General features: G+C 44.3%; 1 protein-coding gene and 4 non-coding genes across 11 annotated transcripts; 1 reads left to right on the top strand and 4 right to left on the bottom strand.

Annotated features, from left to right (window-relative positions):
• Positions 1-60: 60 nt before the first annotated feature.
• LOC108158598 (protein hu-li tai shao) lies at positions 61-27,965 on the top strand. Of its 7 annotated transcripts, XM_017291056.2 has the most exons (14): positions 105-230; positions 1,027-1,163; positions 5,698-5,740; positions 13,032-13,152; positions 13,227-13,710; positions 13,785-14,505; positions 14,574-14,697; positions 15,876-15,986; positions 16,050-16,344; positions 16,410-16,508; positions 16,610-16,681; positions 18,531-18,599; positions 26,072-26,139; positions 26,212-27,965. In XM_017291056.2, exons 4-14 carry the CDS (start codon positions 13,057-13,059, stop codon positions 26,323-26,325), a joined length of 2,253 nt encoding a protein of 750 aa, XP_017146545.1. In that variant the 5' UTR covers positions 105-230; positions 1,027-1,163; positions 5,698-5,740; positions 13,032-13,056; the 3' UTR covers positions 26,326-27,965. The 7 variants fall into 7 exon arrangements, with proteins under 7 accessions (XP_017146540.1, XP_017146538.1, XP_017146544.1 ...); XM_017291057.2 differs by lacking the exon at positions 18,531-18,599; XM_017291051.2 differs by lacking the exons at positions 18,531-18,599; positions 26,072-26,139; positions 26,212-27,965 and adding an exon at positions 19,197-23,625 and having other exon boundaries at positions 61-151.
• Trnav-aac lies at positions 8,914-8,986 on the bottom strand. The gene has a single exon. It is a non-coding gene; the product is annotated as a tRNA-Val (tRNA).
• Trnav-aac lies at positions 9,301-9,373 on the bottom strand. Its single transcript has one exon. It is a non-coding gene; the product is annotated as a tRNA-Val (tRNA).
• Trnav-aac lies at positions 9,676-9,748 on the bottom strand. The gene has a single exon. It is a non-coding gene; the product is annotated as a tRNA-Val (tRNA).
• Trnas-cga lies at positions 10,109-10,190 on the bottom strand. Its single transcript has one exon. It is a non-coding gene; the product is annotated as a tRNA-Ser (tRNA).

Here is a 27,965-nt window from a genome sequence, read left to right as displayed (position 1 = left end):
TATGTAGCGAATGTGTAGTAACCGTGTAGTTGCGATGTAATAAATTGCGCAAATGTAAATGTAAAATGTAGAGGTGTAGAAACGAATACAAAACACAAAGTAATCGAAAAAACAATCCAACGAAGCGGTCGTCGCGCTGTGAATATTCTGTGTAATTTTTAGCATTTAGACTGAACTAATAGTGATTAAGAATCGAACAAATAGTACTTTGCTGGCGGAGCCCTTTTTCTGTACGGTTTGATACGGGGTGATAACTTAAGTTAGCAAACGTGGGTGTTGAGAGGGAAAACGTAGCCGAAGCGCACTCAACTCATTGATTTTTTCACGGCATTGCCTTGCCGGTGAGGAGTCGTCGTTAATAAGTGTACTTGTATTTGTATCAATAATATGACATAATCGGCGTGGGCTGGGGGTTAATTGACACAGTTGCTGAGCGCGGAATACCTAAAAGTGCGGAAAGAGAAGCATAAACGAAGCAATTCTTGTGGTCAAAGTGGCGAAAACAGGACTCGCGGCGTTGTTGTTTCACATATTCGTCCCAATACATATGCGAACGCACACACACACACCCAACATAATTGTGAATGTATTTGGGCGTAGCAGGATGATACACTTCCAGGCCGCTTTCCAGTCGAACAGCTCTCTCTATCTCTCTTTCTGCTCTGTCTCATGTGTGCATAGCGACATGGCGTCACAACAATTTGTGCATTATTTATTCTGAAATTGTTTTTTATTTCATTAATATGTTAGCTCTCAATTTTACCTGTCCCCAATTTTCAATTTTTGGAAACACTGCGCAACTTTTGGCGTTAACGAACACTGACGACCGGACCGCCTTCCAGCTCTCCACTCTCGTCTTTTGCGTCTTGTTCTTCGAGTTGTGCGGACGTGTGCGTGCGCCTCTAACAAGCAACGTTAAACGTTGAATGTGACCGTGCAGTGTAAAGTGCCAGTGCCGTTTTGAAAAGCAAAACCCTTTGGTCAAAAGCAATAAATCTTTTAAATTTTATCCTCTTTTCATATTAGTCTATGTTTTGTGCATTACGAGAGCGAGCGAGTGTATAACAAAAAGCGTGTGCTCCCATAGTGATTGTATTGACTTGTACTCGTGTGTGTGAAACGACTGGAGGATCGGCCGACCGACATTTAGAAAAGCAGCCACGGTGAGTTTCTTATAAATTAGAATTTCTTCTGGTGAAAATGTGCGCTGTTCGTTGAATTAATCTTTTGGAAACTAAATGGAATCTTTACTGTTATGCTTCTACCGCTATGATGGGCAGAGGTTATGGCCGGTGACGCCATCTTTTGTACTTCCCTAATAAGTGTTGTTTTTGTTTTTTGGGTTTGGTCAAGCACACGCAACATTCCTAATTGTATGCGTGCATTTGTGTGTGTGTGTTTTGATGTTATGCTTTGCGTTTGATGTTCTGAAAATTTCTGACGCGGCTTTTTCTCTCTCTCTCTCTCTGCCTCTCTCTTTCGTCTTTTGGGTGGGTGTGAGTACCTTTTCCTTTTCACATGATTCATGCTTTCTTTCTTCCCACTTTCTATGCCCCCCTGTCGGATTATGAAAATACAGTTGCATGTCGTACGGACTTCGGATTTTAGCTGTTGCTTTTATAACTAATTTGTTATCGACTCGCACACACACGCCATCTTGGTTGCAAAATCTTCACGCTCGAAGTGCATATGTGTGTGCGTGTGTGTCTAATACAGTGTGCTTTTGCTCCCCCTCGCGCGACTGTGACCCACATTTTCTCTTTCGGTTTGGCGAAAAAAAAAACTGCGACCTGCAACAAGTGATAAACAGATTTGTAAATGTTGAAATCTTATTTATTGAAGAACGATACGCTGCACAGTAGTTTGCAAGCGTAATTTTTCCCTCACAACAGATGTTTTTTTGTAGGCCGGACCGTCTATAACTTGATTTATATTTAGTGTTTGTTCAGTTGTTGTGCAATCTTATCGAAACTCTGGCTTGTGTTTTATAGTTAGATTCCCTTTAAAAAAGAAAATAGTTTTATTCCTTAGTTCATTTCCATGACCGAAGAAGTTTATGACGTCACTCCACCTGCTCTACCTGGCTTCCGGCATGGCCTGGATGTACTCGTGCATACTTGTGTACTCTCATGTCTCTGCATCGAGCTTTTAGACTGCTGATAAATTTAGCAACCTTTTATGTCACATGACGTCATTTCGCACACAAAACCAAATGACAACCTAATGAAAATGTTCTCTTGTTTGTTTGCTGCCTTTTTTTTCCAATTCTAATTTTCTATACACTCACACATACACACTCAAGCGGGCACAATGATGTTTATATTTGAATTTTTTTAATACGGTTTCCCCGAGTGTCTGCTGCGTCTCTTTACCCGTTCCACCCCGCTCTTATCATTTTTCTGTTGCTCGTCTCTTTTTAAATTAGCTTCATCGCCTGGGGCATTTATTCTGGCTGCGAACCGCAAAAGCATTCAGCCAAGTGTTTGTCTAAAATCGTTGCGGCTTTATTCCTATATTCTACTCTCTCAAGGGATAAAGGGAGAGAGAGAACCAAATGATTGCGCACCGTTATTTGCCTGTTGTGCCGTCACTCGAGTGCAAAATAACTGGGGAAAGTCAAAAAACGCTGTTTATTCTTGTTTCCTCTATACATACAAGTGACAAATTAACGTGCACTGAGAGCGTCAAGGTGTGAGAGAGACAGTTGGATGCTTGTGTGTGTGTGTGCGTGTCTCTGTGGGTGGGAGGAAGTGCATAGTTAAAACGGCAAACAATGGCGGGAGAAACCAAAACCAAACCTAGAAATGTGTTCCAATAAATGACGGAAATACAAAATTAAGAACGTTTGCATATAAACAACAAGAGACAAAGAGGTCCCTCGATAAGAGGGAATGCAATCCCAGCAAACCGATATTGTGTTCAAAGGCCACCGTCTCAAATACTTTCTAACGACTTGGGCGTGCCCCTCGCCCTCATCCCATCCAACAATGCAAATGCATTTGATGGACACATGAGTAGAAGGGTAAGGAATGGAAGGTGAGGCAGAAAATGATTTTTGATTGGAAATTGTTTACTCAAGCGTGATGTGGGGTTGCCTCTTATCTAATTTCCCACTGACGTCATTTTGTGATTAATTGATTTGGAAATCGTTGGGATCGAGCTGCATAATTGTGACGTTCACTCTGATTAATGGAGTCCATCCAGTAGGGTGGAGAGAAGGGAAGGGTATCTTGGCTAGGACAGAACAAACGGTGAAAAGTTCAGAAACCATTGGAGCAAAAGGGAGAACTAAAGCCAGCTTACTTGATGATGGCGAAAAGAGGGGGATGGATAGACAAATATACAGACATAAATAAAAGATGCGTACGTGCCAAGCTTCAAAAAAAATAAAATGTTGCTGCTGGCTAAACAACTGCAGCTCATCAATAAAACAGCAACAACAAACAGAAATTCGGTGGAGAGGAGACACGAAAAGGAAGAGAGACCGAGAGAGACGGGCAACAACAAATGTACAGTTGCAGAAGCAGCAGCAGCAGCACCAGCCGCATTACCAGCAACAACAATGAAGAAAACGAGACTGGGGCCAAAGAAAGTCGAAGTTCCTATACCCTATATATAAGAGCATCTAGCAACGACAGAGAGAGAGAGAGAGACAGACACAAAGTATGTCAATTCGAGAGCAGTCGTTTTGTGTTGTTTTTGTGTTTGTCGCTTTTAAGCACTCGGTGCTTTGCAACATTCGTGATAATTCGTACAGCCTAGTTTATGATGTACTTTAAGCCCGGTCTGCTGAGCGCCAGAGTGAGCGACAATGTGGATAATTTATACCTAAAAAGTTGGGAAGAGAAGCGGGAGTAGCAGAGACGAGACGGATGATGAAGCTGTGTCTCTGCATTTCTTGCCTTTTTTCATGTTGCTGGTATTTCTTTATGCTGCGCCGCTGCTGCTGCTGCTGCTGCTGCTGCTGCTGCTGCTGCTGCGCTTGAACTTCAATTGGAAATTGTCTTGAGCGGTTCTCTCTCGCTCTGTGTATCTGTCTGGTCCGTCTCTTGCAGCTGGAAAGTGATTGAAAGCCTGTTATTATGTGGCTGCCGAACTGTATTCAAATGGGAATTTAGGTTTTATTTTATTCTCTTCTGTTTGTGTTTCTGTTCGTGGAGGCGTGGGAAATGCTATTTTGTTTTTTCTTGTTAAATTGCCACAATTTGTGGTAATTAAGTTTAATTTGAAAGTAAATACTACGAGATTAAATGTAATTTAGTTGCAGCTTTCAATTTGTCATTGGAAGACCTGAGAATGAGCTAGTAAGAATCTCTTGCTTCCTCTTTAGGAGCTTCTGCTCCTTTTATGCATAACCCACTTTGCCACTGCAAATGTCAATAAAAATCTCGTTTCTGAACGGCTTTTCTTCATTGTAGCATTGCCCAACAAGAAATCCACAAAAGCAGCCGCGAACAAATGGCATCAACATCATCATCCTCATATAACAATAGCCGGGGAGGCAGCAAGCCAAAGTACTCCGTCCGTGGGCAACAATAAACGCAAACGTGTTGCTGCATAAATGAATTCATAATGCAAAAATACAAAAATTAAGAGAGAGGGGGGAAAAAGTTTATTGTGAAGCACACGAAAGACGGCTTACATAATCTTTTATATCTTCTACTCCTCTCGATCAGCTCCCATGCCATTTGACGTTGGGTGGGTGCTGAGGGGAGGTAGGGATCGACCGCAACATCATTTAGCCAGGCTCCAAATGAAACTGTTGATTAACGCACCAGAAAAGGTGGGACTGGAACTGGGCAATCTTTCATGTCTGCGTCTTCACGCATAAACTTTTTAGAGCCCATTCCGTGCTGTTTTGTGTTGTGCTCTATTGAGCAATCCAGTTATTAAATTGTGCGTGAAAAGTGAAAATGGGAAGCACTCGTGGGTAATTATAATTTTGATAGTCTTGATGAGGATATTATAGTTTTGCTTGGACTCTCCAAGCCCGCGAACCACCACGAACCACAAAAATACACTTAAATTGTATTATTCTTAAATAATTCAATCGCTAAACAATTTCTAATATTTCCTGACTTCACTCGTTTTGGGACTGGGGCTAACAAATTATCGGCTCATAATAATTTTGCAATTCGTATGCAAATTTTTGCTAATGGAAAGTCTACAAATTTATGGACAACATGCAAATCGTTCCAGCTGATAAACGTAGCTTGCAGAGCGAGTGGAAGTGTTTGTGAGTGTGTGTGTGTGTACGAAATGGAAATGTAAAAAATTACGGTGCTTGTTGGATCGCCCCCATCGCGATCATACAACCTCTCCCTAAATAATTCAATTATTTTGTTGTATACTGAGAGAGTTCGGTCTCTCTCTCTATCTCTCCCTCTGTTTCGCTCGGCGTCTGTTTGTGTGTGTGTGTGTGGGTAAATAGCAGTATAAAATAACGAGTAGTATAGAAATATTTTAACCCGCGCTAACTAAAAATATTGGCATGACATCATCGAACAGCGACGTCGGCGCAGCAGACAGCATCTCTCAATGAATCTCAGTTTTGGTTGGCGCTGAGCAATGAGCAGTCTCTACATGTTTCTCTCTATTTTTGGCTATACAAAAATATAGTAATTTGAATAAAAGTGACATGCAAATTTTCCATTTCCATTTACTAATAAAAGTCTATTATTTTGTTTGCCATTGCAGCCACATATTAAGAAGGAAGAAAGCAAACAATTTAAATTTTAAGGTGAGTTCTGGGTTTTTTTTTATCCGACATAAACAGGCTATGTCACGTCACACTCTGCTCTTCTCTTGGTGTGTCTTGCGATGGCATATGTATCTCAATGTCTCGCAGGTTTTGTGTTTACTCTCGCTTTCGTTGACTCTTGTTGGGGAGAGGGAGTGGTGCGGCAGAGGGCTGCACCCCCTCGCTAATGGTCAGAGAGGGCTACTGAGAGATACAATAGAAGGATAAACATAGAGAGTGGAGTGTGCTGTAGTTTTTCATACTAATGGAAAACAAATCGTGTTAGCCTTCCAACCGAATAAATGTGGAGATAGTCAAAAGTATTCGTGTTTCGCTAAACAAACAACCAATGATGTTGTCAATCTGGGATACTCCATACCTGTGGGGGGGGGGACTAAAACAAAAAAGCGTAATCAAGTTTACGTTTGTTACGAGGGTATCTTATGGTCGAAGTATTCTCTCTGTTTGCTTTGCGATAAGCTCCTAGAATATACTGTAGTAGATATAGAAATTGTTCTCTTTAAGGGCTCTCTTCTCCTTGAATCTTTTTTACATGGTGACACGCATAACTTCACCTCTAATTCAATTAAGACTGACCTTTGTTTTTGTGGTTTTTTCATGTACATACATATATACATTTTTTCGCACTAGCCACTAGTCTGCTCTGCTCTCTCTTTTTGTCTCTGCCTCCTCGGATTCCCTTGGAGCGTGTGGCTCTGCTTCAGTTGAAATTGAATTAAAAGCCACTTGAGCGTTGAGTCTGCTTTTTATTCCGATGTCGATATGTCGTGCCACAAATGTGTACATGTTCGTATGTCTCTGTGTACACAAATATCTCTTTAAATAGTGCAAAAATTCAGATTTACCCCTTCATGCCTTCGGACATGGTACACTGGGTTTTTACACATAATGTATGTATGTATTTCCATCTTTATTGGGGGAAATCAAGAGTCAAGGGGATAGAAATGATATTCTTTACGCTTGAAATTTTGTTGGCTCTCATAAATGGGTCATTCAACCAAACTCCAGCCGATGGCAAACTCTCATTTCTCGCTTAATAGTCTTCAGATGGGGGGAAACGGGGGAAAACGGAAAACTTGAAACCCTACTGTTCTTTGTAGATTGAAATAGATATTCTATTAGTTAGATCACTTAAATTGAAATTCAAATAGAACATTTTGCAAGTATTTGAGTTTTTTGTTGTTGTTTGTGTTCCACCTGTGCTACAACCCTTCTCGACTGTAACTGAAGTTCAATTAAAAGCCCATTTAATGCCTTTAATGTGCTCCTATCAGGATTGAGTTACTGTCGTTAAGGACATGTGCTCTTACATACTCGTATATGCGGCTCAAACCAATTGTAAACACGCATCAGGCACTGCCCACATTTCCTGCGTTGCTCGCGTGTTCGGGTCAACGACCCACAACCTCCCACCCCCCGGCCGCGAACCCCAGAAATTGGGCACAAGAACAAGGACAGCCAAACAGACACCCTCTTGGGCAATAGAGCGAGGGGGTTCTTGACGGACTCTGGAAATAAAAATACCTGTGCGGGACACGCCTAGCATTTTATTGGATTTTCGTTAGAGCATTGTTAGTTTAATTCTTTTTTCGCCGGCAATTTCACTGTCGCCGTTGCCTAGCCGTTGCCATGCAATTTTGAATGAATGGCGCCGGCCAAATGACGGAACTGTGGCGCCACCAATGAATGTTTGCTACCACGCGCCTCGTAAAAATATCCTGGAATTGGGATTGGGATTGGGATTGGGTGGGTGGTTTGGTGGGGGTTGCTGCTGTTGCTGTGCCGTGCCGTGCCGTGCCGTGCCGTGGTTGCTTCTCGTTTGCGTTTTGAGTTAATGACAGGAAATGACGTCATGTGCCCCTCAGAGGGGATGAAATTGTATTTGCTCGTCTTTAAGTGCCGGGAGGGTTGTGGGTGTGGGTGCCACAATGTCCTGGATGATGTCATAGTCTACAAATATGATTACTTCCCGACTGACTAGATTACAGAGCAAACGAGAGACAAGGTATCGATACACTCCTGAAGATCTCTTAACAAATCTTTCGAAAACTGATATTGAGCGATTTTCCATGCAATAAAATTATCCCCCTTCCTCTCTGGACGTTAGCAAATCTCAACAGCTGTGCAGATTTCAAGTTTATTTGGCAATTTTACAAAACCAAACCAAATTTATGTGTATCAAAAATACTACAAATTGGCCAACAGTTTTGGCCAACTTCCAAGTGAGTCAAAGACACATCGCCAGCCATCGTCCCATTCAACAAAAGGCTTTAATCAAGGGCAAACTTAGAAAAAAGAAAATATGCAGACGAAGTATTAAATACTCTTTGCTATGCCAGCTAAATAATATGCATCGAATTTTTTTAAAATGACAAACAAATTACAATCTTTAGTTTCGTAAAACTATGCCGATATTTACCGTATCTTGCGTTTCAAGGGCATAAAAAGCGAACGCAAAAGCATTATTTATTTTTTTTTTGCTTTGGCGATTCACTTTCTTTTGTGTCTGTCGCCTTCCATTCATTCCTCTCTGGGACTCTTGCTTCTCGCCTGCCAGTCTGTTTTTATGCAATTTTGCTGCACCACTCTTCATAAAGAGGGTGTTGGCGCCAACTTTTCTGCCGGCATTAAGATTTATGTGCGGATTTTGTAATTCAAGCCACGCGACTCACAGGCGACTTTCGGCGCCGTCAGATACCAGAAGCAGCCAGCAGCAGCGGCAGTGGCAACAACAACAACGGGTTGTCCAGAACAGTGGAGAATGGGGCGACGAGCCCGACCAGACAGTGTGCCACTCTGGCAGCTTGTTAGCAAAACAAACAAAATTAGCAGAGGGCAGGGGAGAGAAGGCCAGACGGAAAAGCCTCACGGCTACGGATAGACCAAAACCAAGACAAGTCGCTGGCTGCTGCTGCTGCTGCTACCTTGTTAAAAAATTTCACACGCACAAGAAATTCCCAGAGCAGAGCTACAGGCCCAAATGAAGACATTTTAACGATAACTGTGCCTAGATACGAGACAAGCGAGCACGAAACAGACGTCTTGGCACACTCCATATTGGCCGATCTGTTATAATTAATGCTTAAAAAGCCATTTAGTCACGAAAAAAATTAAAAGGTTACCTTCGAGAAAAGAAAAAAGTTATTTCAACCTGTTTCCGCCCGGGATCGAACCGGGGGCCTTCTGCGTGTTAGGCAGATGTGATAACCGCTACACCACGGAAACAGCTGGTATTTGAACGGTCAAATACTTATTACTGCAAAGCTGGTATTGGAGAGGGAGGCAGTAAACAAATTGAAATATTATTTTAAAGTTTACTGTGTACTCATAATCTAACGTAATTTAAATAGTTTTCGTGTCTGTACCGAAACCTTACCTTGCTGATTTTACTCCTTCCATAAATATTCCGAACTTTCCTAGATCTTATCAAATAAAAAGTTATTCCCGTCTGCCCAATACATGCTTCCAAGGTTTGGATTTAGACTTCAGATAAAACTAAACTTGCAAATTTAAAAACGAATGCAAAAAAGTATTCAACCTGTTTCCGCCCGGGATCGAACCGGGGGCCTTCTGCGTGTTAGGCAGATGTGATAACCGCTACACCACGGAAACAGCTGGTATTTGAGCGGTCAAATACTTATTAGTGCAAAGCTGGTATTGGAGAGGGAGGCAGCAGTAAACAAATTGAAATAATTTTTTAAAGTTTACTGTGTACTCATAATTTAACGTAATTTAAATAGTTTTCGTGTCTGTACCGAAACCTTACCTTGCTGATTTTACTCCTTCCATAAATATTCCGAACTTTCCTAGATCTTATCAAATAAAAAGTTATTCCCGTCTGCCGAATCCATGCTTCCATGGATTAAAATTAAACTTGAAAATTGAAAAATTTGAATGCAAAGAAGTATTCAACCTGTTTCCGCCCGGGATCGAACCGGGGGCCTTCTGCGTGTTAGGCAGATGTGATAACCGCTACACCACGGAAACAGCTGGAAGCAGGGTGACCAAACACGGAACAGTTTCTTTGTACCATAGAAGTGTTGATGGAAAAATATAAAAATACTGTAGAAATCGCTTATTAAGATAAGATTTTAAAGTATTATTGGTTACATACAGTATGCTTTATAAATAAAATAGGTTATACTGCATTATGTTTCTGCTATCGGCTACAACTCATTAATTAATAAAAAAGGTCGCAAGAATGTCAAAGTTCCGTCCGACAGTATGTGCAAATTCATTTCATGAAATAAAAAAGTCTTCATCTATTTATATGCTACATTAGTAAAAATTAATACTAAAAAATATCGTATTAAAGCATAAAGTGCAAAAAAGAAATGAATGTTTCATCGCAGCCGGTAGGATTCGAACCTACGCTCCCAGAGGGAATCTGATTTCGAGTCAGACGCCTTAACCACTCGGCCACGACTGCTTGTGGAAGATTTATGTCCAAAGCTCAATATACCAGAGATGGGTGGCGAAATACTCTACTATTATTTCATGCAATATCTATTTGACAAAGTTCCGCATACGAACACGTTTCGCGTCAAGCTTGTGCAACAAATGATTTAGAATCTAGGCTAAGTACGCTCCATTAAATATATTGGAATGCCTAGGCACAAAAAGAAATGACTTCCACAAATTAGCACACTATGAATGATTGCATAAAAACTAATGATTTATTGCACTTTTTCTCTGTTTTTCTTTGTGATCGTTTTTGTACAAATTTCTGGCTGGATGAAATGCTATTTCAGACGACAACAGCTTCGTTATCATCCTCAGATCTCTGGCGGTGTCCCACTGACTGACTGACTGAGTTGAGCGACTTGTTGCATTATTGAAACTGAATGAATTCATTTTCTGTGCGACCTTATGGCCACTCTGTGGCATATCACACTTGAGGCGATGGGACAGCTCCAGCTCACCCCCTCCTCAGCTGTCTATCTGTGCTCGATGGAGTGGAGGAGATTACGTAAGATTTCTTCTTTGGTTGCGCGATAATTGAATACTTGGGAAATTTAATTAACGCCAGCGAATACGAGTGTGTGTATGTATTGTGTGTGTGAAAATGATGTACGATCATTCAGAGGGTGTTCAGTTCTTTGAGTCCATTTGGTTGCGAAGATGTTTGCTGTTTTGGCTTTAATCTTATCTTTTATCGTAATGTAGGACTGCATGTTCCTGCTTCTCTCCCTCTCTACCCATTACCGCTCTCAGCATTCTTGAGCTGTCTGTTTTGGGGCCACACTGGCACACGACGCTACCCATTGAAAGACATGGGTGTGTCCGCGACGACGACGTCGTCGCCGCCGCCAAACAAGTGTGATGTAATTGCCTAATGTCAACAAGAGTCAGGCGGCGGCAAACAAACTGCGGCGCTGACAGGCGAGCCCAGGCCGACGGCGGCAGCGGCAGCGGCTCGCGTCATCGATGCGGCGTCGCTGTGGCGTTAGATGCTCCTAAATTTAATTGTTTTCTTCCGCACAAAAAGGTCAGAAACAGAGATAAAAGAGAGAAATAGAACGAGAGAATGGTGTCTGCAGCGTTGACAAAGTTAAAGTTCAATAAACTGAAATGTTTTGATAATTGTGCTCAAATTGGGATTTAACAAATCAATTGGTTGATCCACTGGTGGTTGACACTGTTGACTATATTGGCCAACCAGTGTTGCCTTATCTCAGTGGAAACGCGTCGATTTTTGGCAGAGAACAACTTTAAAGGCATTCTTCTCTTCGTTCTTCAATGCATTGAGTATTGAGAGTAGTCAAGTCTCTGCCGCCACCTACGCAAAATTATAACTCTTTTTTTTGTTGTTAGGGCTACTCTGGTGGGAGGGAGTTGATGATCAGCCTACGCAGTAATTGTGAATACTTGTTGGGAATCTACTCCATGCGCCCACACACACACACACACACGCAAGCCCTCTCGCACGGCAGAGTGCACTTAAAAAGCGTTTATTCAGCATTATTCCGTTTGATTGCAGCCAAAAGAACGTCTTCCAGCACCCACGCACCCAGGCATAGTCAGAAAAGGGAAGAGAGCAAAGGAAAGGCAAAGTTCAATTACCTTAGCATCACGATAACTCTGTAAGAATTGGCTCTGTTGTGGTTGTTGGTGGGATGTACATACATATGTATATGTCCGGTGGGCAATACGTCATCATTTGCAAATAGTCTCTTGTGACTGCAATTGTCTTCCATTAATCTTATCTAATAAGGAAGGAAATGGGGAACTAAGGCAACCGCCCGCGGTAACAGAACTTGCAAAGGCAAAGGCATGTAGGGAAGGGAATTGGGTCAGCATAAATTGTACACGTTGCTCGTAATTATTGTCTTTGTTGTTCCAGTGTGTCAGAAAGCCGCAGGAGCGTATTCTACCGTTCTTTAGTTGAGCCCAGACATTTTTTAACGATATGTTTTCTCAGCCTCTCTCTCTGCTGATGACATTCCCTACTTTGTTTACCTTGCTTATTGCATTTTTTTATATATGTATGTTCGAGTACCGCCTGCGGCACCAATACACCAGCATCAGGGTGCAATTTGAAGGTTAGTGCTCACAGCGGCTGGGATCTGAAACACCACGCCTAAGATTTAAAGAGCAAAGCATTTCTTTCCCGGTCTTGTGTTTATTTATTTTCGATACATCTCCTCTCTCTCTTTGCTCGGTTTTTTTTATTTCCGAGGCATTTATTTGAAATTCGTAAGAAGCAAAATGGTTCTTAAAATAGTTTTTTCTGTGTTTTCCTTTCTGCGTTGCTTCTGCTCTGGGTTGTCGCGCCTGTCGTAGCACGTGGGCAGGAAGGAAAGTGTGTGGTTTTCCCCCCCTGCTTTTCACTGTGGAAAGTGTCAGACTGGGAAGTAAATATAATTTTTTTTTTTTCTTTTTATCCAAAATTAGAAATTAAATAAAGTGAAATATGCGGCACAACTCCCTCCTTGGTCCCATTACTCTCTCCCTCTCTCTTGCACTCTCCCCCAAAACAGTTTTTGCCATTCACAGGAAAAGCAGACAGCACGAAAGTTCTCTCAGCGCTATTCCTCTCTCGCTTAAATTTTGGGTGGTTGTGTTTGCCCGCTCTCTCTCTCTGTTGCCACCCCCTTTTTTCCATTTCGCATGTGTTTGTGTGTGTGTACATAACGGGAACAGTGTAGAACCGTGCTCTGCCGTTTTAAAGTCAGTTGAAAATTTTCCAGCTGAGCGTAAAGTAAGCGTAAAAAATTTGAAGGAAAAGAAATTTGAATATAAAATTCCCTTTTCCCCTTTCCGTTTGCAGCATTTCAACAGAAAAGGAAGCGAACATGACTGAAGTCGAGCAACCGCCACAGAATGGCATAGACCCAACCGCCGGCGATCACGACGAGGACAGCAAAGCGCGTCCCGCCGATATTGAACAGGTAAGTGGCGATTGAAAGCAATTTCTGCCTTTTCCGATGCACCATCACCTCTGGGTCACGTCGCTCTTCCACAGGATATGCGCGAAATGGAGCGCCGCAAACGCGTCGAGGCCATTATGGGCTCGAGGCTGTTCCGCGAGGAACTGGAACGCATCGTCGATACGGCCCGTGAGGGAGGTGGCGGGGCCAGCGGCATACTTCAGCAGCTGTCGGACATTGTGGGCGTGCCGGTGAGCCGGGTGGGCAGCGTTTTCAAGAGCAGCAGTTGCATGGTGCCCATCAACGATATACGCGGCGTGGAGTCCATGGGCTATGCCAAGGGCGAGAAAATACTCCGCTGCAAGCTGGCTGCCACATTCCGTCTTCTGGATTTGTACGGCTGGACGCAGGGTCTGGGGGCACAGATCACCGCACGCCTAAAGGTCGACCAAGAGTACTTCCTGGTCAATCCCTATGGCCTGCTCTATCATGAAGTCACTGCCTCGGCGCTAAACAAGGTGGATATGCAGGGCCATATTGTGGAGCAGGGCACCACCAACTTTGGCGTGAACAAGAGCCGTAAGTCGCAAACACACCCCTTGCATTAAATATTCGAAATTTTTACCATTTGCTTTTCCGCTCCCCCCAACCAGACTTTGTCCTCCACTCGGTGGTGCATGCAGCACGCCCCGACATTCGCTGCGCCATCTACATTGGCTGCAGTCCGGTTGTGGCCATCTCTTCGTTGAAGAGCGGCCTGCTGCCCCTCACCAGGGATGCCTGTGTGCTGGGCGAGATCACCACGCACGCGTACACGGGTCTGCTCGATGAGGAGGAGCGCAACCGCCTTGTCCGCAGCCTGGGGCCCAACTCCAAGGTCATACTGTTGGCCAACCACGGCGCCCTATGCTGCGGCGAGACCATCGAAGAGGCCTTCTTCGCCGCCTGCCACATTGTGCAGGCGTGCGAGACGCAACTGAAGCTACTGCCCGTGGGTGTCGACAATCTGGTGCTGATTCCCGAGGAGACGCGCAAGATCATCTACGAGCAGTCGCGCCGGCCCCCAGAGGACCTGGAGAAGAAGTTTGCCGCCGTCACGGCTGCCGAGGATGGGGCCACTGCCACGGAGCCTGCTGTCGCTGAACAGGCGGCTCCCACGCCCAAAATCGGCAGTCCGCCCAAGTGGCGTGTTGGGGGAGCCGACTTCGAGGCCCTTATGCGCATGCTGGACAATGCTGGCTATCGCACAGGCTACATCTACCGCCATCCCCTGATTAAATCGGATCCACCCAAGCCCAAGAACGACGTGGAGCTGCCACCGGCCGTGTCATCTCTCGGCTATCTGCTCGAGGAGGAGGAGCTCTTTAGACAGGGGTAAGGGATAAGCCAAGGCTCTTCCAAGAGTGATCCTAATGATTCCAATTATCTAATGCCTCCAACAGCATCTGGAAGAAGGGAGATCTGCGCAAAGGAGGCGACCGCAGTCGCTGGCTCAACTCCCCAAATGTGTATCAGAAGGTCGAAGTCCTGGAGACGGGCACCCCAGATCCCAAGAAAATCACAAAGGTAGAGATCATAACTTTCGAAGATAGACACCAGACCACCACAGCGTCCACACAGCAGCGGAATGTTGCTAGCCTTAAGGAGATTGAAGGGAATTAGTTGAGCCGACCAACCCACACCAACCCAACCCAACCCAACCCAAAAAAATCCCACACTACCCAGACATTCCACTTGCTCCGCCTTCAATTATGATTTCCCCTTTAGCTAGTTTCAGTTCCGATTCTGCTGCTAAACTTGCGAATATATTCACGCATAATAATTGTCTGCCTAGCCACTAAGTAAATCAAAGTAATCGTCTAAAATATTAGTACATGAACTATATATTTATATACATTCTTATATATTTTGAAAATAGATTTTTAAATCGTGCTAAACAAAACAAAAAGATATTTTACCCGCTTTGCCAGCAAACAAATTCTGTAATTTGCGCATTACATTACCCAAATAAATATTTAACTTAAAACCGAAAATAACTCTTGCATAGATGGATGATTTTGTGCCTCCTTTAGGGGTCTTCCCCTGCTGTCTGTCTCTCTGCCTTTCTTCCACTATAACGAATCGAACGAATACTCTGTAAAACAATGCAAAGAAAGAGAAAGAAATTTGTTATTAAGTATTTAATCATTCAAATACAAAACCGTTTCATTTATATTCATTTCAAACATTTTCACTTCACTTTAACTTCATTTGTTAAAACATTTGTTTGTTCCGTTGACATTTAAACAAATTTTTCTTTGCATGTTTTATGGTTAAGATTTCTTTCAATTAAATAAATATTTTTTTTTTTAATATTTGTATAAATCTTTTCTTTACGTATTTTATTTCTTCCTCATTTGTTCTCAAGGCACAAAATCATTTCTGACTGTTATTTTTGTTATCTTAAGAACATTTTCGATAATACAATAGTTAAAAAAACAAAAAAAAAACATTGCTTACAAATGCTAAAAGAATTGTATATTTCTTATATACTTAACACTGAAGCGTATATATGTATAAGATGTATAAGACTAATGACTATAGACAGCATTTCGATGTAGCTTTAAGTATTTTAGATTTAATCATATCGGCCCCTAAATTAAACAAATTTCTTTCTCTTTCTTTTCTACTTGCATTGTCCCACCCCATTGCCCCACACCGTAAAAATGCTTGCGTGCTCAAATTGAACACTATAACCTTCAAAGTGGGTCGCTGAGGGTTCACCCACCCATTCGACGCCCGTGAGGATCGAAGATCCGCTGCAGTTTGTGCCATGTGGGACGAATACCAAGGAGTTTAAGCGCGTCCAACAGCAAGTCAGTATTCATTTAGTTGACTCAATTCCCCTTTAGATCGTCCACTATGTATGCTTGTCTTAGATCAAGGATAATCGACGTGCGGACAAAATCTCAGCTGGACCACAGTCTCATATACTGGAGGGCGTGACCTGGGACGAAGCGAACCGCATCAAAGATGCCACTGTCTCGCAGGCCGGTGATCATGTGGTGCTAATGGGTGCCGCCTCCAAGGGAATCATTCAGCGGGGCTTCCAGCACAATGCGACTGTCTACAAGGCGCCATACGCCAAGAATCCCTTCGACAATGTGACCGACGATGAGCTGAATGAGTACAAGCGGACGGTGGAGCGCAAAAAGAAGAGCATTCATGGCGAATGTAAGTGTGCATCTAAGATCCTGTCTGTTATACATCATTCACTCAAATATTTGTACATCTTTCAGACACCGATACGGACTTTTCGGAATCAGAGGCTCTTAACTCGATGCAGGCGGCGGGAGCTTTGGCTCATGCTAAACACGCACAGAGCGAACCCGAGACGGGTATGTCACGGTCGTGCCATCCGTTTGGCTACATTTGGCTAGATCTGCATTAATAACCCTCCAAATCTGTTGTTTCCCATAACGCTTCTGTAATATTTTAGAACACCAAATTATCCAGATTCAAACGCAACAGGCGCCCATTCCCAGCCAAGCGGAAGTTGTATTGAGCGATGGTAAGTCCAGTCCATGTTCTCTGTTCCTATCCTTTTATGTTTTGCTACTATCCAGTTCATATAATCGTGATCGTATGATTTACCATACTCCAATACCGAACACATTCATATAATGCTTAGAGTTATGTCTTTGCTTATCCATTATATGAACAAAATTTCAATTTTCAGATGTCTTATTTTTTTTTTTAATGTGTTAAGTCCTTATGTATTTCCTTTTTATCCCATTCCATTCCTCTGGATGCATTTGTTTTATGATTGTTTTAGTTTTTTACGTTTTTAAGCTACATAAGTTACACGATAAATCTAACGAAGTTATTTGTTTTGTTTATTTTATGGATCTTCTAGTTTATGGCATTTATTATAATTATTAGACTTCTAACATTTGATAACCTATTTTTTCTTATGCTATTTTTCCCTCTTTATTTTTTTTTTTATCTGCCTAACACAAACACACACACGCCTATAAATGAATTTACAAAATAATGCAAAAAAAAAAAAAAAAAACCTATAGTTAACAAAAAAGTACTCGTAGCACTTGACACAGTCTCGACTTCGTTTCTGTGAGGAAAATAACTCAAAATTGTTTAATACTTTCACTCCACTACTGTCTCTACTGTACACCACTTATTCAGCAGTTTGAAAGCTCCTAGCCAACGGTCCTAAAACTGTTTTAGTTAGTTATACTAACTAGATGTAGATATCGGTATTTTTGCATACTAATTATACGTACTAGTCGTGTTACTCTCCTATATTTGTATATTACATACTTTAAATACTTTTCGGTGCCAAGGAAGAACAGCCAACTGTTGTACGCCGTGTATTAAATGAGTATTATTTTCAACGATCAACTGAAAATCACAGCACAACAACAACTACTACGCACAACAAAAAAGCTAAGCTATAGATCAGATCGGAACGCATTCTGCTTTGCAGAAAATCCATCTAGGACAGTCCCCCGTCCGTTTACCAGTTCAGTATTTAATAACTTTCCTCTGCACTTGAATATAAATTCATTTGATGAAAACTGTGTGTAGGGGTGTACGAATAAAACCAATTACAAATGTAATATAAATATAGTGTAAAGAATAAACCAGACCAACCATCAACAACAAGAACCAACCAGCCCCGAAGCTCTCAGCAGAACACAAAACTTGTACTTCTACTACCACTACATACAATACTACCTTTTCTACTACTACTACCAACACTACTACTACTTCTACTACTTCTGCTGCTGCGCTCTATAGTGTAACCACAAAGTCAGGCTAAAAACAGCTAAACAAAAACAAAAACAAAAACACTTATTTTTGAGCTAGAGGTGAGTGCAGCCCCGAAAGGTTTAGTGTGTAGAAACCAAAGCCATCACAAATCGAACAAATTTACGCGTTGTATATACTATATAGTTTATAGAAAGCAAAAGAACAGAACATCCGCATCTGCACACTAAACCCCATTCGACATGACATGTTAACCGCTGCCGCCTTGCCTTGCCACAGAACTTTCTGCTCGGCTCTGCTCTGCCCTGTTCTGTTCTGTTCTGTTTGGTTTTATTTTGTGTTGCCATTCAGAGCCGATCAATCATTCTTCTGGCCATTCTAGCTCCATTGTCCAAGGAATTCTATGGCTGTTGCACAGCTGTTTTAGCTTAAGCCTTTTAGTCGATACTAATGCACATCTATGCAGCATGCTTGCTTATCCAGTACTAAACCTAGACACCATTCAGCTCACTTTCTACACTAAGTATTTCTAGTTTTAAGTCATTCAATTTAAGGGCTTTACTCTAGACGCCGTTTTCGTGTGTTTGCCATGCCATTTAATTGTTTTATTTGATTTCTCAATACTGTTTTAGCCACACTTAGTTTTATAAATGGCGAACGCTCTCACACAGCAACAAATCGCAAGCCGCCAACAGGCCGAGGTAACAAAAATTCCCCCCTCCACCCGAAAAAAAGAAAAGAAAAAAAAAACCGAAGAGTTTTCCTTCAATGTACTCAGGCTGTACGCCCAGGAACGCCCATGTATATATAATCCCAACTAATTAATTGGTGTATATTTGTATGCAAAGATAAGCCTTCTATATACTCGTATATAATCCACCAAAACAAAGTCACCAAAATAAAAGCACCCGAACTAAACCCTAGCTCTAGTCCATCCATACCATCGATCTAATTCAGCAATTCAGTTCATACTCTGGTTAGACGATAGAATATATATTATTCAGAACTATTCGGTTTGGTGGAAGCAATCGTATTACCCCTTGCTATGGCAATGGCCAGGAATATTTGTTATTTGTAATCAAGTTTCAGCCTAGGTACAGCCCCCTTGGATATACACACACTCTTATACATCCAAACAAACAAAAAATACGTATCGAAATCTATCTATGTATGTACTACTCCCCCCTGCCCTCGTATGTATTCATCGAGTCCCAGACTCCCTTTACGTATTTTGCCATAGATACTAATTGTACACCTCTTTGGCTCTTCTCTCCATATTTTCGTCTTGCATTGTGAAGCTGTGCAAGTCCTTGAGAAGTCGTCCATGGGTAAGGAGACCGAGACACCCACCAGTTCAGATGCGAACAGCCACGGGCATGAGCTGGACAAGGAGAATAACCGTATTCGGAATAGAAGCGTCCCTTCGACTAGCAAGTGTCGCCGCGGTCTATTCCCAGCGCCAAAGAGCGATCCTCCGTCGATTGAATTAGATATGGGGTCGGGGTCGGGCTGGGGCTCGGGCTCGGGGTCTTGGGTGGCCGACTTGGCACAGAATCCGGTTCCTGTCCAGCAAGGGCAGGACCAGCTTTATTCCAATGTTTATGCGGCAGTTGCCGCCGCCTCCTTGGGGCAATGCTCTCAGTCGGAGATTTGCTCGGCCCTGCTGAGGACCCTTCATACCGAGCAATTGGTCAATATGGCTGCATACTATCACAGCTCAAATGGTACGTCTAGTACGGGAACGGGCACAGGCTCCTCCAACATAGTCCGGCGCCCGCTGGAGCCGGCCAACACCAATCTCATTCACCCGCCGTACCGCACCCACTCGCACTTTGGATTCCAGACCCCCCGTCAGATGCCAAGGGCGGCCCACAAGCATCTGCCAGGGCGCGACGGTTTGGCCGCACTGGGCTACCGGCCCATGCAGCGGGCCATCAGTTACGAGGAGATCTTCGCCAGTCCCCGCTACGAGCAGCTCTGCCAGCACTGCATCGACAAGCTGCTGCGCCTCAAGCCGGAGCTGCAGCGCGTGCGCGGACCCAACAGTGGCTCCTGCGAGGAGGATCTGGCCAGCATGGGCAGCGGCAGTGTCACGCCCAAGCAGCAAAGGCTGGCGCCACTGCCAAAGATACCCGGCTTGGGGCAACAAGATGCCAGCACGCAGACCTCGCTTCAGTCCACGAACTTTCTCAGCGAAATCGAACGCTTCAACTTCTCCGAGGAGTCGACAAATCTGGGCTTCACGCCAGGTGTGGTGGCCATCACCAGTGATTTTAGTTTGCCAGGCTTGGAGGGCAGTCCGAGCGCCAGTGCGACCAGTGCCCCGCCGCCCAGAGCTTATCCCCCAATGGAGCCGCGAACGGGCACAAACATAACCGAAGTGTGGAACTTTGGCAACTGGCAAGAGCCAACAAATCGGAATCCAGAGGATGCTGCCGATGGGGAGTCGGAGTTCCGCCAACAGCCGCTTACCGAGCGTCGGATTACCCTGGAGATCACGCAACAGTTCCAGCCCACTGGAGAGGAGCAGAGGCAGGACCAGGAACAGGACCAGGAGCAGGAGCAGGAGCAGGAGCAGGAACAGAAACAGAAAAAGAAAAAGAAACTTCTATTGACACGAGAAGTGCGCCACGGCCGCAAGTTCAAATTCGAGGAAATCTGGCAGGAGCACCTCCAGTATTTAAGTGACAAGGAGAAGGTGCAACAGGAGCCGCCGTCCAGGACAGAGCACACACTGGAGGTGAGCCTGGATGAGCTGGAGGTCAGGGCTTTGCGGGCCAATGGCTGGCTAGACCATGAGGGGGACCCAGAGACGGAGGAGAATCTAGTTCCGATCGCTGAAGATGTGTCGCTCCTTCCGCAGGATGACAATACGGCGGATGATCTGCCGGAAATCCTGCAAGATTTCGAGGATAGTCTCAGCCTGGCCGGCGAAAACCTGCAGAAACTGGTGGCAACCACCAAAAGGCTTCAACTCCTGGAGTTGGATTACACTGAAGTGTCAGAAACTGGCACGCTCTTCCGATCGATCAGCCTGGAGGACATTCCGAATGCCAACGACTCGGTTAGCCTGGTGGAACTGGCGACGGAGTTAGCCGACGACACGAGCGATTCATCTAACGAGTCCATCACATCCGTTCTGAACGACCCGGAAGAGGCCACTGAAAAGGAGAAGGTCCAGATTGAACGCAACGATGAAAAGGATGTCGATGAGAATGAGAACGAGATCGAGACAGGGACAGAGTTTGAAGGCTTCAGCAGTAGCTCTGAGTCGGCCGAAACGACCGAGGCAGAGCCCTTCCATGGGGAGGAGATTCCTCCAAGATACCAACCCCCGCAGGACAGCGAGAATTTCTCACCGATGGAACTGGAAATCTTGAAGCGCATTGAGGTGGACAAACTCAGGGAGAGCGAGCCCATCTTTGGCAAAATTGATAACAGCATTCGCAACAAGCTGACGCCCAAGAAGCTGCAGCATCTGGTCCGGGAGGAGATGTTCCGCACCTGCACGCAGGTCTACACCTGTCCGGGTCCGAGTACGAGTCGGATCTCAACCAGCACAAACTCTGCCCTGTCCATGCACAACATCAGTGCGCCGTGCAGCTCCACGGCCCACAAGCACCTGGTGACGCGACCCTGCCATCGATTATCGCAGTCTTTGTCAAATCCCCAGCCACAGCAGCAGGAGGAGGAGGAGCAGTCGGAGGAGAGGGACCGCCTGGACACCCAACCGAGTAGCCCTCTGAAGCGTACCATCTCCTCCACGACCTTCGTGTGCCGTCGCAGTCCCAACAGGAAGCGCAATTTCATCCAGGAGAACATCCGCAATGTCGGCAGGCCGCGATCGGCCACAAGGCCAACGACCAGTTCGATCAAAAAGCAAAGGACTATGTCACAGGCCAGGAGCGCTGCCAGCGTGTCGTCCGTGTGCACCTTCGAGATCGGCCAGCAGGACAACGGGTCTCGTCTTTGGGTGTCCCTACCCAAGCCACCGCGTGCCCAGAACCGGAATGCTGCAAGTAATCCAAGCACTCCGCGCCAAATGCCACGCAGTCCGTACTCGCCCCATAACAAGCGACGCAAAGCGGGTGTTCATCTTACGCCTGTGCGGCGTTGCGCCATGAATCCGGCCTTGAACCTCGATCGGATCTCGTCGGACACATCGCTGAACTACTCCTTGGATCGCACGCTCTCGAGCAGCACGTTCTGCCTGCCTACAGAGGGTGAGCCCGAGGCGGATAACGTTTCGACAACCACATTCGAGGTTGACTGCAGTCAGGATCAGGGGCACGAGCAGGAGGATCAAAGCCCAGTCTCCACTCAAAATGAATCTTCAGCAGCTATGGGAGCAGACGTTGGGAATGCCACCGCATGCAGCATTTACTGCAGTGCCAATGCCAACACTCAGGATCAGAGTCACGAATCGGTGCAAACTTTAAGCGATAGATCCCTGACAAGCGAAGAACAGCCAACGGAAGGGGAGACTGCCGGTGATGGCCAGGATGATACCAGGAATGATGACACAGACTCGACTAAAGACTCATCCCACGTAATAGAAGCTGATACTGAGACATCCTGCAAGAGTTCCGAAGGGATGCAATCAATTGAGTTCGAAGTTCAAGAGGCAGAAACCCAGACAAATCTAGATGCCGCTGAAGAAGATTCATCCTCGTCGGATGGTCAATCGAATACGGAAGAAGAAGAAACCCCTGTAGAGGCCGAAGTAACTAATCGCGACTCGAATTTTAGTAGCTCTACTTCATTCAAAAGTGTTCTCGAAATGTTCACTCAAAGTGGGGACGGAGACGAAGACACGGAGAGAGACACCGGAGGAACTCCAACGGAAAAGCAGCTTGTGGGCTCCGATGCCGAAGCAGATGAATCGAACGACAACGAAACGGATACAAAAAATACTTCCGATAAAGCGGAGGACAGTGAAGGGGAACAAGAATCCAGTGTAATCGGACGAGATCTAAGACGGATTGAATCAGGACCGATCGATAATCATCCCACTGACACTGGAGACTCGACAAATGACGGGGAAAACTCCGGCAATGTGGAAGAGATGCCTCCGACTAGTTTAACATTAGGGCTCACCGAAGAGGAACTTCGCGACGAGGAGGAGGTGGGAGCGATGACCCCCCAGAGAAGTGGCGCCGTCGAGGTGTTAGATATGCCAGAATCTGAAACTGATGACGAAAAACCAGCAGATGCGTCAAAGGAAACCCAGAATCGCGAAACTGGGGAAGTGGGAACATCAAAGGAGTCTGATGACGATGAGAAAGTTGTCCTGGTAACGAATTGCACTTTACAGGGCACGCAAATCCATGTGTGGGAGAACGTGGTGCAAGAAGAGGATGTGGATCCTACTCCGGACACGTTTAAACACGATAAAGATCTCGATAAGCAAACGGATGCAACTGATTGATGGTCAAAACAGAGCCGAGCAAATCCCCAATATTTCTTCCCTTGCCCATCTATTTTTTTCCACTTTTCTTCTCCACATTTGCTGTGTCCAAGCAGTCAGTCCTCCAGACCCCCGTCAGATATTTTAATTTTTATATGTCTTGAAGGAATCACATATTTACAGTTTTTATGTTCCCTATTGCTTGGCATGAATGGAATTTTTGAGTTGTAGCCTTGTTTATGTGCACTTTACATCGTATCATATGTATTCTAACTTACACAAAACACGATTAATTAATTGTATGTATGGCAAAGGGTTTGTATTGAATAAAAGTATCAAATAAAGATTTATTTTGTAATATATTTATTATTATTTAAATGGTTCAAGGTGTACAAATCCCCCAGAGGTCCCCCAGTGTTTGCGTTGAGTCCTGTGGACAGCTACGTCGTACAATGTTAAATGTTTAATGTAATAAATACAATACATCGTATACTATTAAGTGGAATCCGGATACCATCGTCTGCGTCTGCGTTTTCGTCATTGTTTCGTGCAGTTTCCCCCTCTATATCCCTCCCCCACACACACACCTACCAAGCATTTATACATACTCATACTTATACTCATCCACCCCACGCCCAACATGCCCAACATGCTCCCTCCCACTTTCTCACTTTCAGAGGTACGGTCTTATTTGACCCGGAAATATTCATTTCTGTGGGATCCCAGGCAGTACCTTGATGCCTGCGTCGGTGCCACCCATCGAGTGCAGCAGGTGAATGTAATACACAAGGTGGATACCGTCAGCAGGCACAACTATCCCCCCCTAAACATCCACAACAACAGCAACCACAATACGACCATGGAGAACACTGCGACAAGCGCCTGGGTGGATCTGCCCAGCAGTACACCGCATCGAGGTCCCATCGTTACCTCTTCGAATGCCGGCGAGACGGTTCCATTCCGGACAATCTCTCACTATGGATTTAATTGTCCACTCAATAATGCACCCAGCATCCTGCTCCATCCAGAACACAAATCCATTTGGCAAAATGTATCTGAGCAGCGGGAAAATGTGTTCTCTTTCATTAATCTGGCGATTTTGACCAAGGAGAATCGGAAGATGCTCGATGTCCTGGCAGCTGCAGCAACAACACCAACATCGGCGTCGACAGTCAAGCAGCAGCCATTGTCTTCACCCACCTATGTCTCGGAGAAGCAGATTCGATTGGAGCCAACGCCCCCGCAGAGGAAGCAGCACGTTTACAGTGCCACGGCGAGCAGTGGCAGAAGCTTTGATGATTCTTTGGACGAGCTCGAGTCGATGTTCGGATCCATAACTTTGGCCAGCCCCCAAAGACAACCGCAGTCACAAGACTATAGTCTCTATCGCAGCTATAACTTTCTGCCGAGAGACCATGCCCTGTCAGTGGACACGGACGCGAATGGAAACGGGGTGAAGCACAGCAGACGGCCCGAGGCAGAGCAGAGCATCTACCAAAACGGCGACGACAGCGGCTTGGGTAGGCGGCGCGAACGAGCCACTACGAGCAATGGTTCGTCTACGCAGGAGGCCGAGGCCTATACCCCGGGCAAACATGTCAGGCTGACCTTGAGCAGCTCGCCCCTGGCTGGCGCTACATCTCCGACCCCCACGACCATTGAGATTCTGATCAATGTGTCGCTGCGCAACGCCGAGTGCGTCCAGACGGTGCAGACGCACGAGCAAGAGTTCCGGGCCAAACTGGAGAAGGTCATCGATGAAGAGATCCACTACATCTCGCAGCAGCTGGCCACGCAACAGCGAACCGCTCAGATACTCCAAGATCAGCCAGCCCCTACTCGTGCTCCGCTGGCCACGCCCACACCGTCCCAGTTGCTGCAGCGCAGCAATTCCGCACCGGTCCTGTGTCCCGCCTACAGCTATGTGGACCTGGCCGAGACCGATATGACTGGAAAGCCGTCGCCCTCAACTATTTCCGACAGTGGTGTCGTTACCGGTGCAGCGTCCGGTTCGGCTCCATTGGTGTCCCCAGGGGAGGCTGATCTGAATACCCATCTCAGCTCATTCGAGAATATGTTGCAGAGCTTGCTGAATAATGTTATTAAAGCCCATATGCTGCACAACCAGGCCTTCATCACGGACTGTCGTGCGCGCTTTTCGCAGCTGTCCGATCGTCTGGCCACCTGCGGAATATCCCCCGTCAAGTCTATCAATCATTACTAAATCATAATATTTGTGAATTTTTAAGTTTTTTTTTGTGTCATTTTTTTTTTTCAAATTTGTTTTATTTCAAATATATTGTTTATTTACTGGTTAAGTCGTAACTTAATTATTGCCCAGAACTCACTCAAACGCAATCACTATCGACGAACAGGTAACCTTTTTGCATTTATCATTTATCGCCTGCTGTTGCTGTTGTACTTGCACTCGTATGTTATTGTATTAGTTGTTGATCCTGCGCTGCATGTCCTTTCGTTTGTTCTAACCCTAACCCAATGTCCATAAGTGTACTAACACACCTCACTAATACACCACTCGATACATCTAATTCTTGTGACAACCACTTACATATGTACATGTTTTAGTTAGATCCAAATTTGTGTGTTTGAATTTTGTGTACGTTTCATAGCGGTGAAAAGAGAGTCTAATGAAATTGTATAACATATTCTGTGCGCGTCCACTGAGTTACATTTGTAGGAACCGCCGACCCTCGACCTTTGAAAATCGTGCTAATCATGTGTGTTTACTCTTTGCCTTTCCCCCAGGTGAAAACGTGCAAAATGGCGACCACTCGGAGGCACACTTGAGCACCTTCTCCCAGAGCAGTAAAGAGGTAAGCGATGATGACCTTAGCTTAGTAGTCGGCAAAACGAAAACGAAAACGAAATGTAAATTTCTATTACAGTTCCAGGATGTGTCCACGGACGGATCGCCGAAGAAAGACAAAAAGAAGAAGAAGGGCCTGCGCACACCATCGTTTTTGAAAAAGAAGAAGGAGAAGAAGAAGGCCGAGGCCTAAGCTGATGCTGGTGCTGATCTAGAGCGGCATCCGTAGCAGCAACACCACAGCAATAGCAATCATTACACCCACCCAACAGCAAACAGCGGGTAAACGCGGGGACAAGAACAATGTGTAACCGAGGGCACTAAGAGAATAAACGATATGATGAAACGACGAAAAATAAACAATAACCAGAGCGAAGCAAGCATTGCACGAGAGAAAAGAGGAGAAAATAAGAGAATAGAAGAGAAGAGGCATAAACCAGCAACAAATGAGCAGCTAAAGTTGATCAAGACGCAACTAAGAAGTAACCGAAGGCAGCAGTTCAATCAATTAGCATTCACAGCTATACATACATATATCTTCTAATATAATATAAATCTATTTTTTAATTTATACGATTATCGCAGCACACACAATCTGCAACGCAAACCACATAATTTTGTATGATAAAAAGAGACTTTACCGAAATTCTCAAATTCGCATGCAATACCCGACCCCAATCCCGACCCCAACCACCCCGACAGACACGCGGGCCGCTACGTTCTATACGAGAAGCGGGGAAATCTTCTAAATGTATTAGCGCTTAAATATACATACTACGTAAACCACATTACATAGTAATCAAAAATAACAACAACATAAGCAGAAACACTTATTAATGAAGTGCGAAAGAAACGAGACTTTTGTTTTGAAGAATTGGAAATTTTTGTGCACACATAGAAGCAGACGCAGACGCAGACGACGAGTGTGTTATTTGAGGGAGCTTGCACTCAACATAATACATAAATGCAATATTTTTTTTATAAACGCAATAAAATTGATCAAATGAAACAACACTTTGATATTCTTTACATGTGTATGTTTTGTGTTTTTTTAGTTGTGTTAGTTGATTCAAAAAAGTGAATATAATAGGTATATGTTTGTATACATGCAGCAATTGTATTAGGTTTTTATATAAATAATTATATACTGTTTATACATAAATACACACGCAACATATATATTTATAAAAACAAATAAATTATGGAGAAAATACAAAACACAAAGCAACACACTCTCATATGTATGTAAAGCCGAGCGATAAATGCAGAGGAAAGCAGAAACAGAACCAATCGCAGAAAATTAAGAGAGTCGAGTCCCGTGAGATATACCAGCATTTCTTTTGTAAGTAGATGTGCTGCATCGAAAATACATGCATATGTACGTTCGATAACTACACTCCAGCAAAGTATACATATATGACTGCCATAGCATGTAAAGCCTAAAGGCACAATTTAATCGCATTTCAAATAATAACTAGCATTAAAACTAAAGCCAATCAAATCAATCAAATGTTTCTGCTTTTCCCGCCCGCTTATCCACACAAATACACCCACACCCACAATACTAGGACACACTCGATACTCTATATACACAACACACACGAATGCATGCATTGCGGAGCCTTAAACAAAAACGACAGAATAAATATTTATGATAATTACGAGTATATATAAAGAAAGAGAAACTTTAAATGATATGATTGTTTGCACAACGACAGAAGCTTATTTCTAGCAACTTTTTGCGTCATCGAAGCAAAAGAGTTTGTTTTGTAGAATTCTCTCGTTAGACTAAACTTAGAAATTTGTCAATATTCTCATTCTCTGTGCAAATAA

The sequence above is a fragment of the Drosophila miranda genome, chromosome 3, assembly GCF_003369915.1.
Source record: "Drosophila miranda strain MSH22 chromosome 3, D.miranda_PacBio2.1, whole genome shotgun sequence".
NCBI classification, from domain to species: domain Eukaryota; kingdom Metazoa; phylum Arthropoda; class Insecta; order Diptera; family Drosophilidae; genus Drosophila; species Drosophila miranda.
The sequence above is the reverse complement of the archived record's forward strand: the minus strand, read 5'-3'. Positions and strand labels throughout refer to the sequence as shown.

What these genes read in the sequence shown, in the direction of transcription:
- LOC108158598 (XM_017291051.2), top strand. Translation starts at nt 13,057, where the DNA reads ATGACTGAAGTCGAGCAACCGCCACAGAATGGCATAGACCCAACCGCC. An exon ending in GAGGAGCTCTTTAGACAGGG is followed by an intron (nt 14,506 to 14,573) that starts GTAAGGGATAAG and finishes TGCCTCCAACAG; the next exon opens with CATCTGGAAGAAGGGAGATC. An exon ending in GAAGAGCATTCATGGCGAAT is followed by an intron (nt 16,345 to 16,409) that starts GTAAGTGTGCAT and finishes TACATCTTTCAG; the next exon opens with ACACCGATACGGACTTTTCG.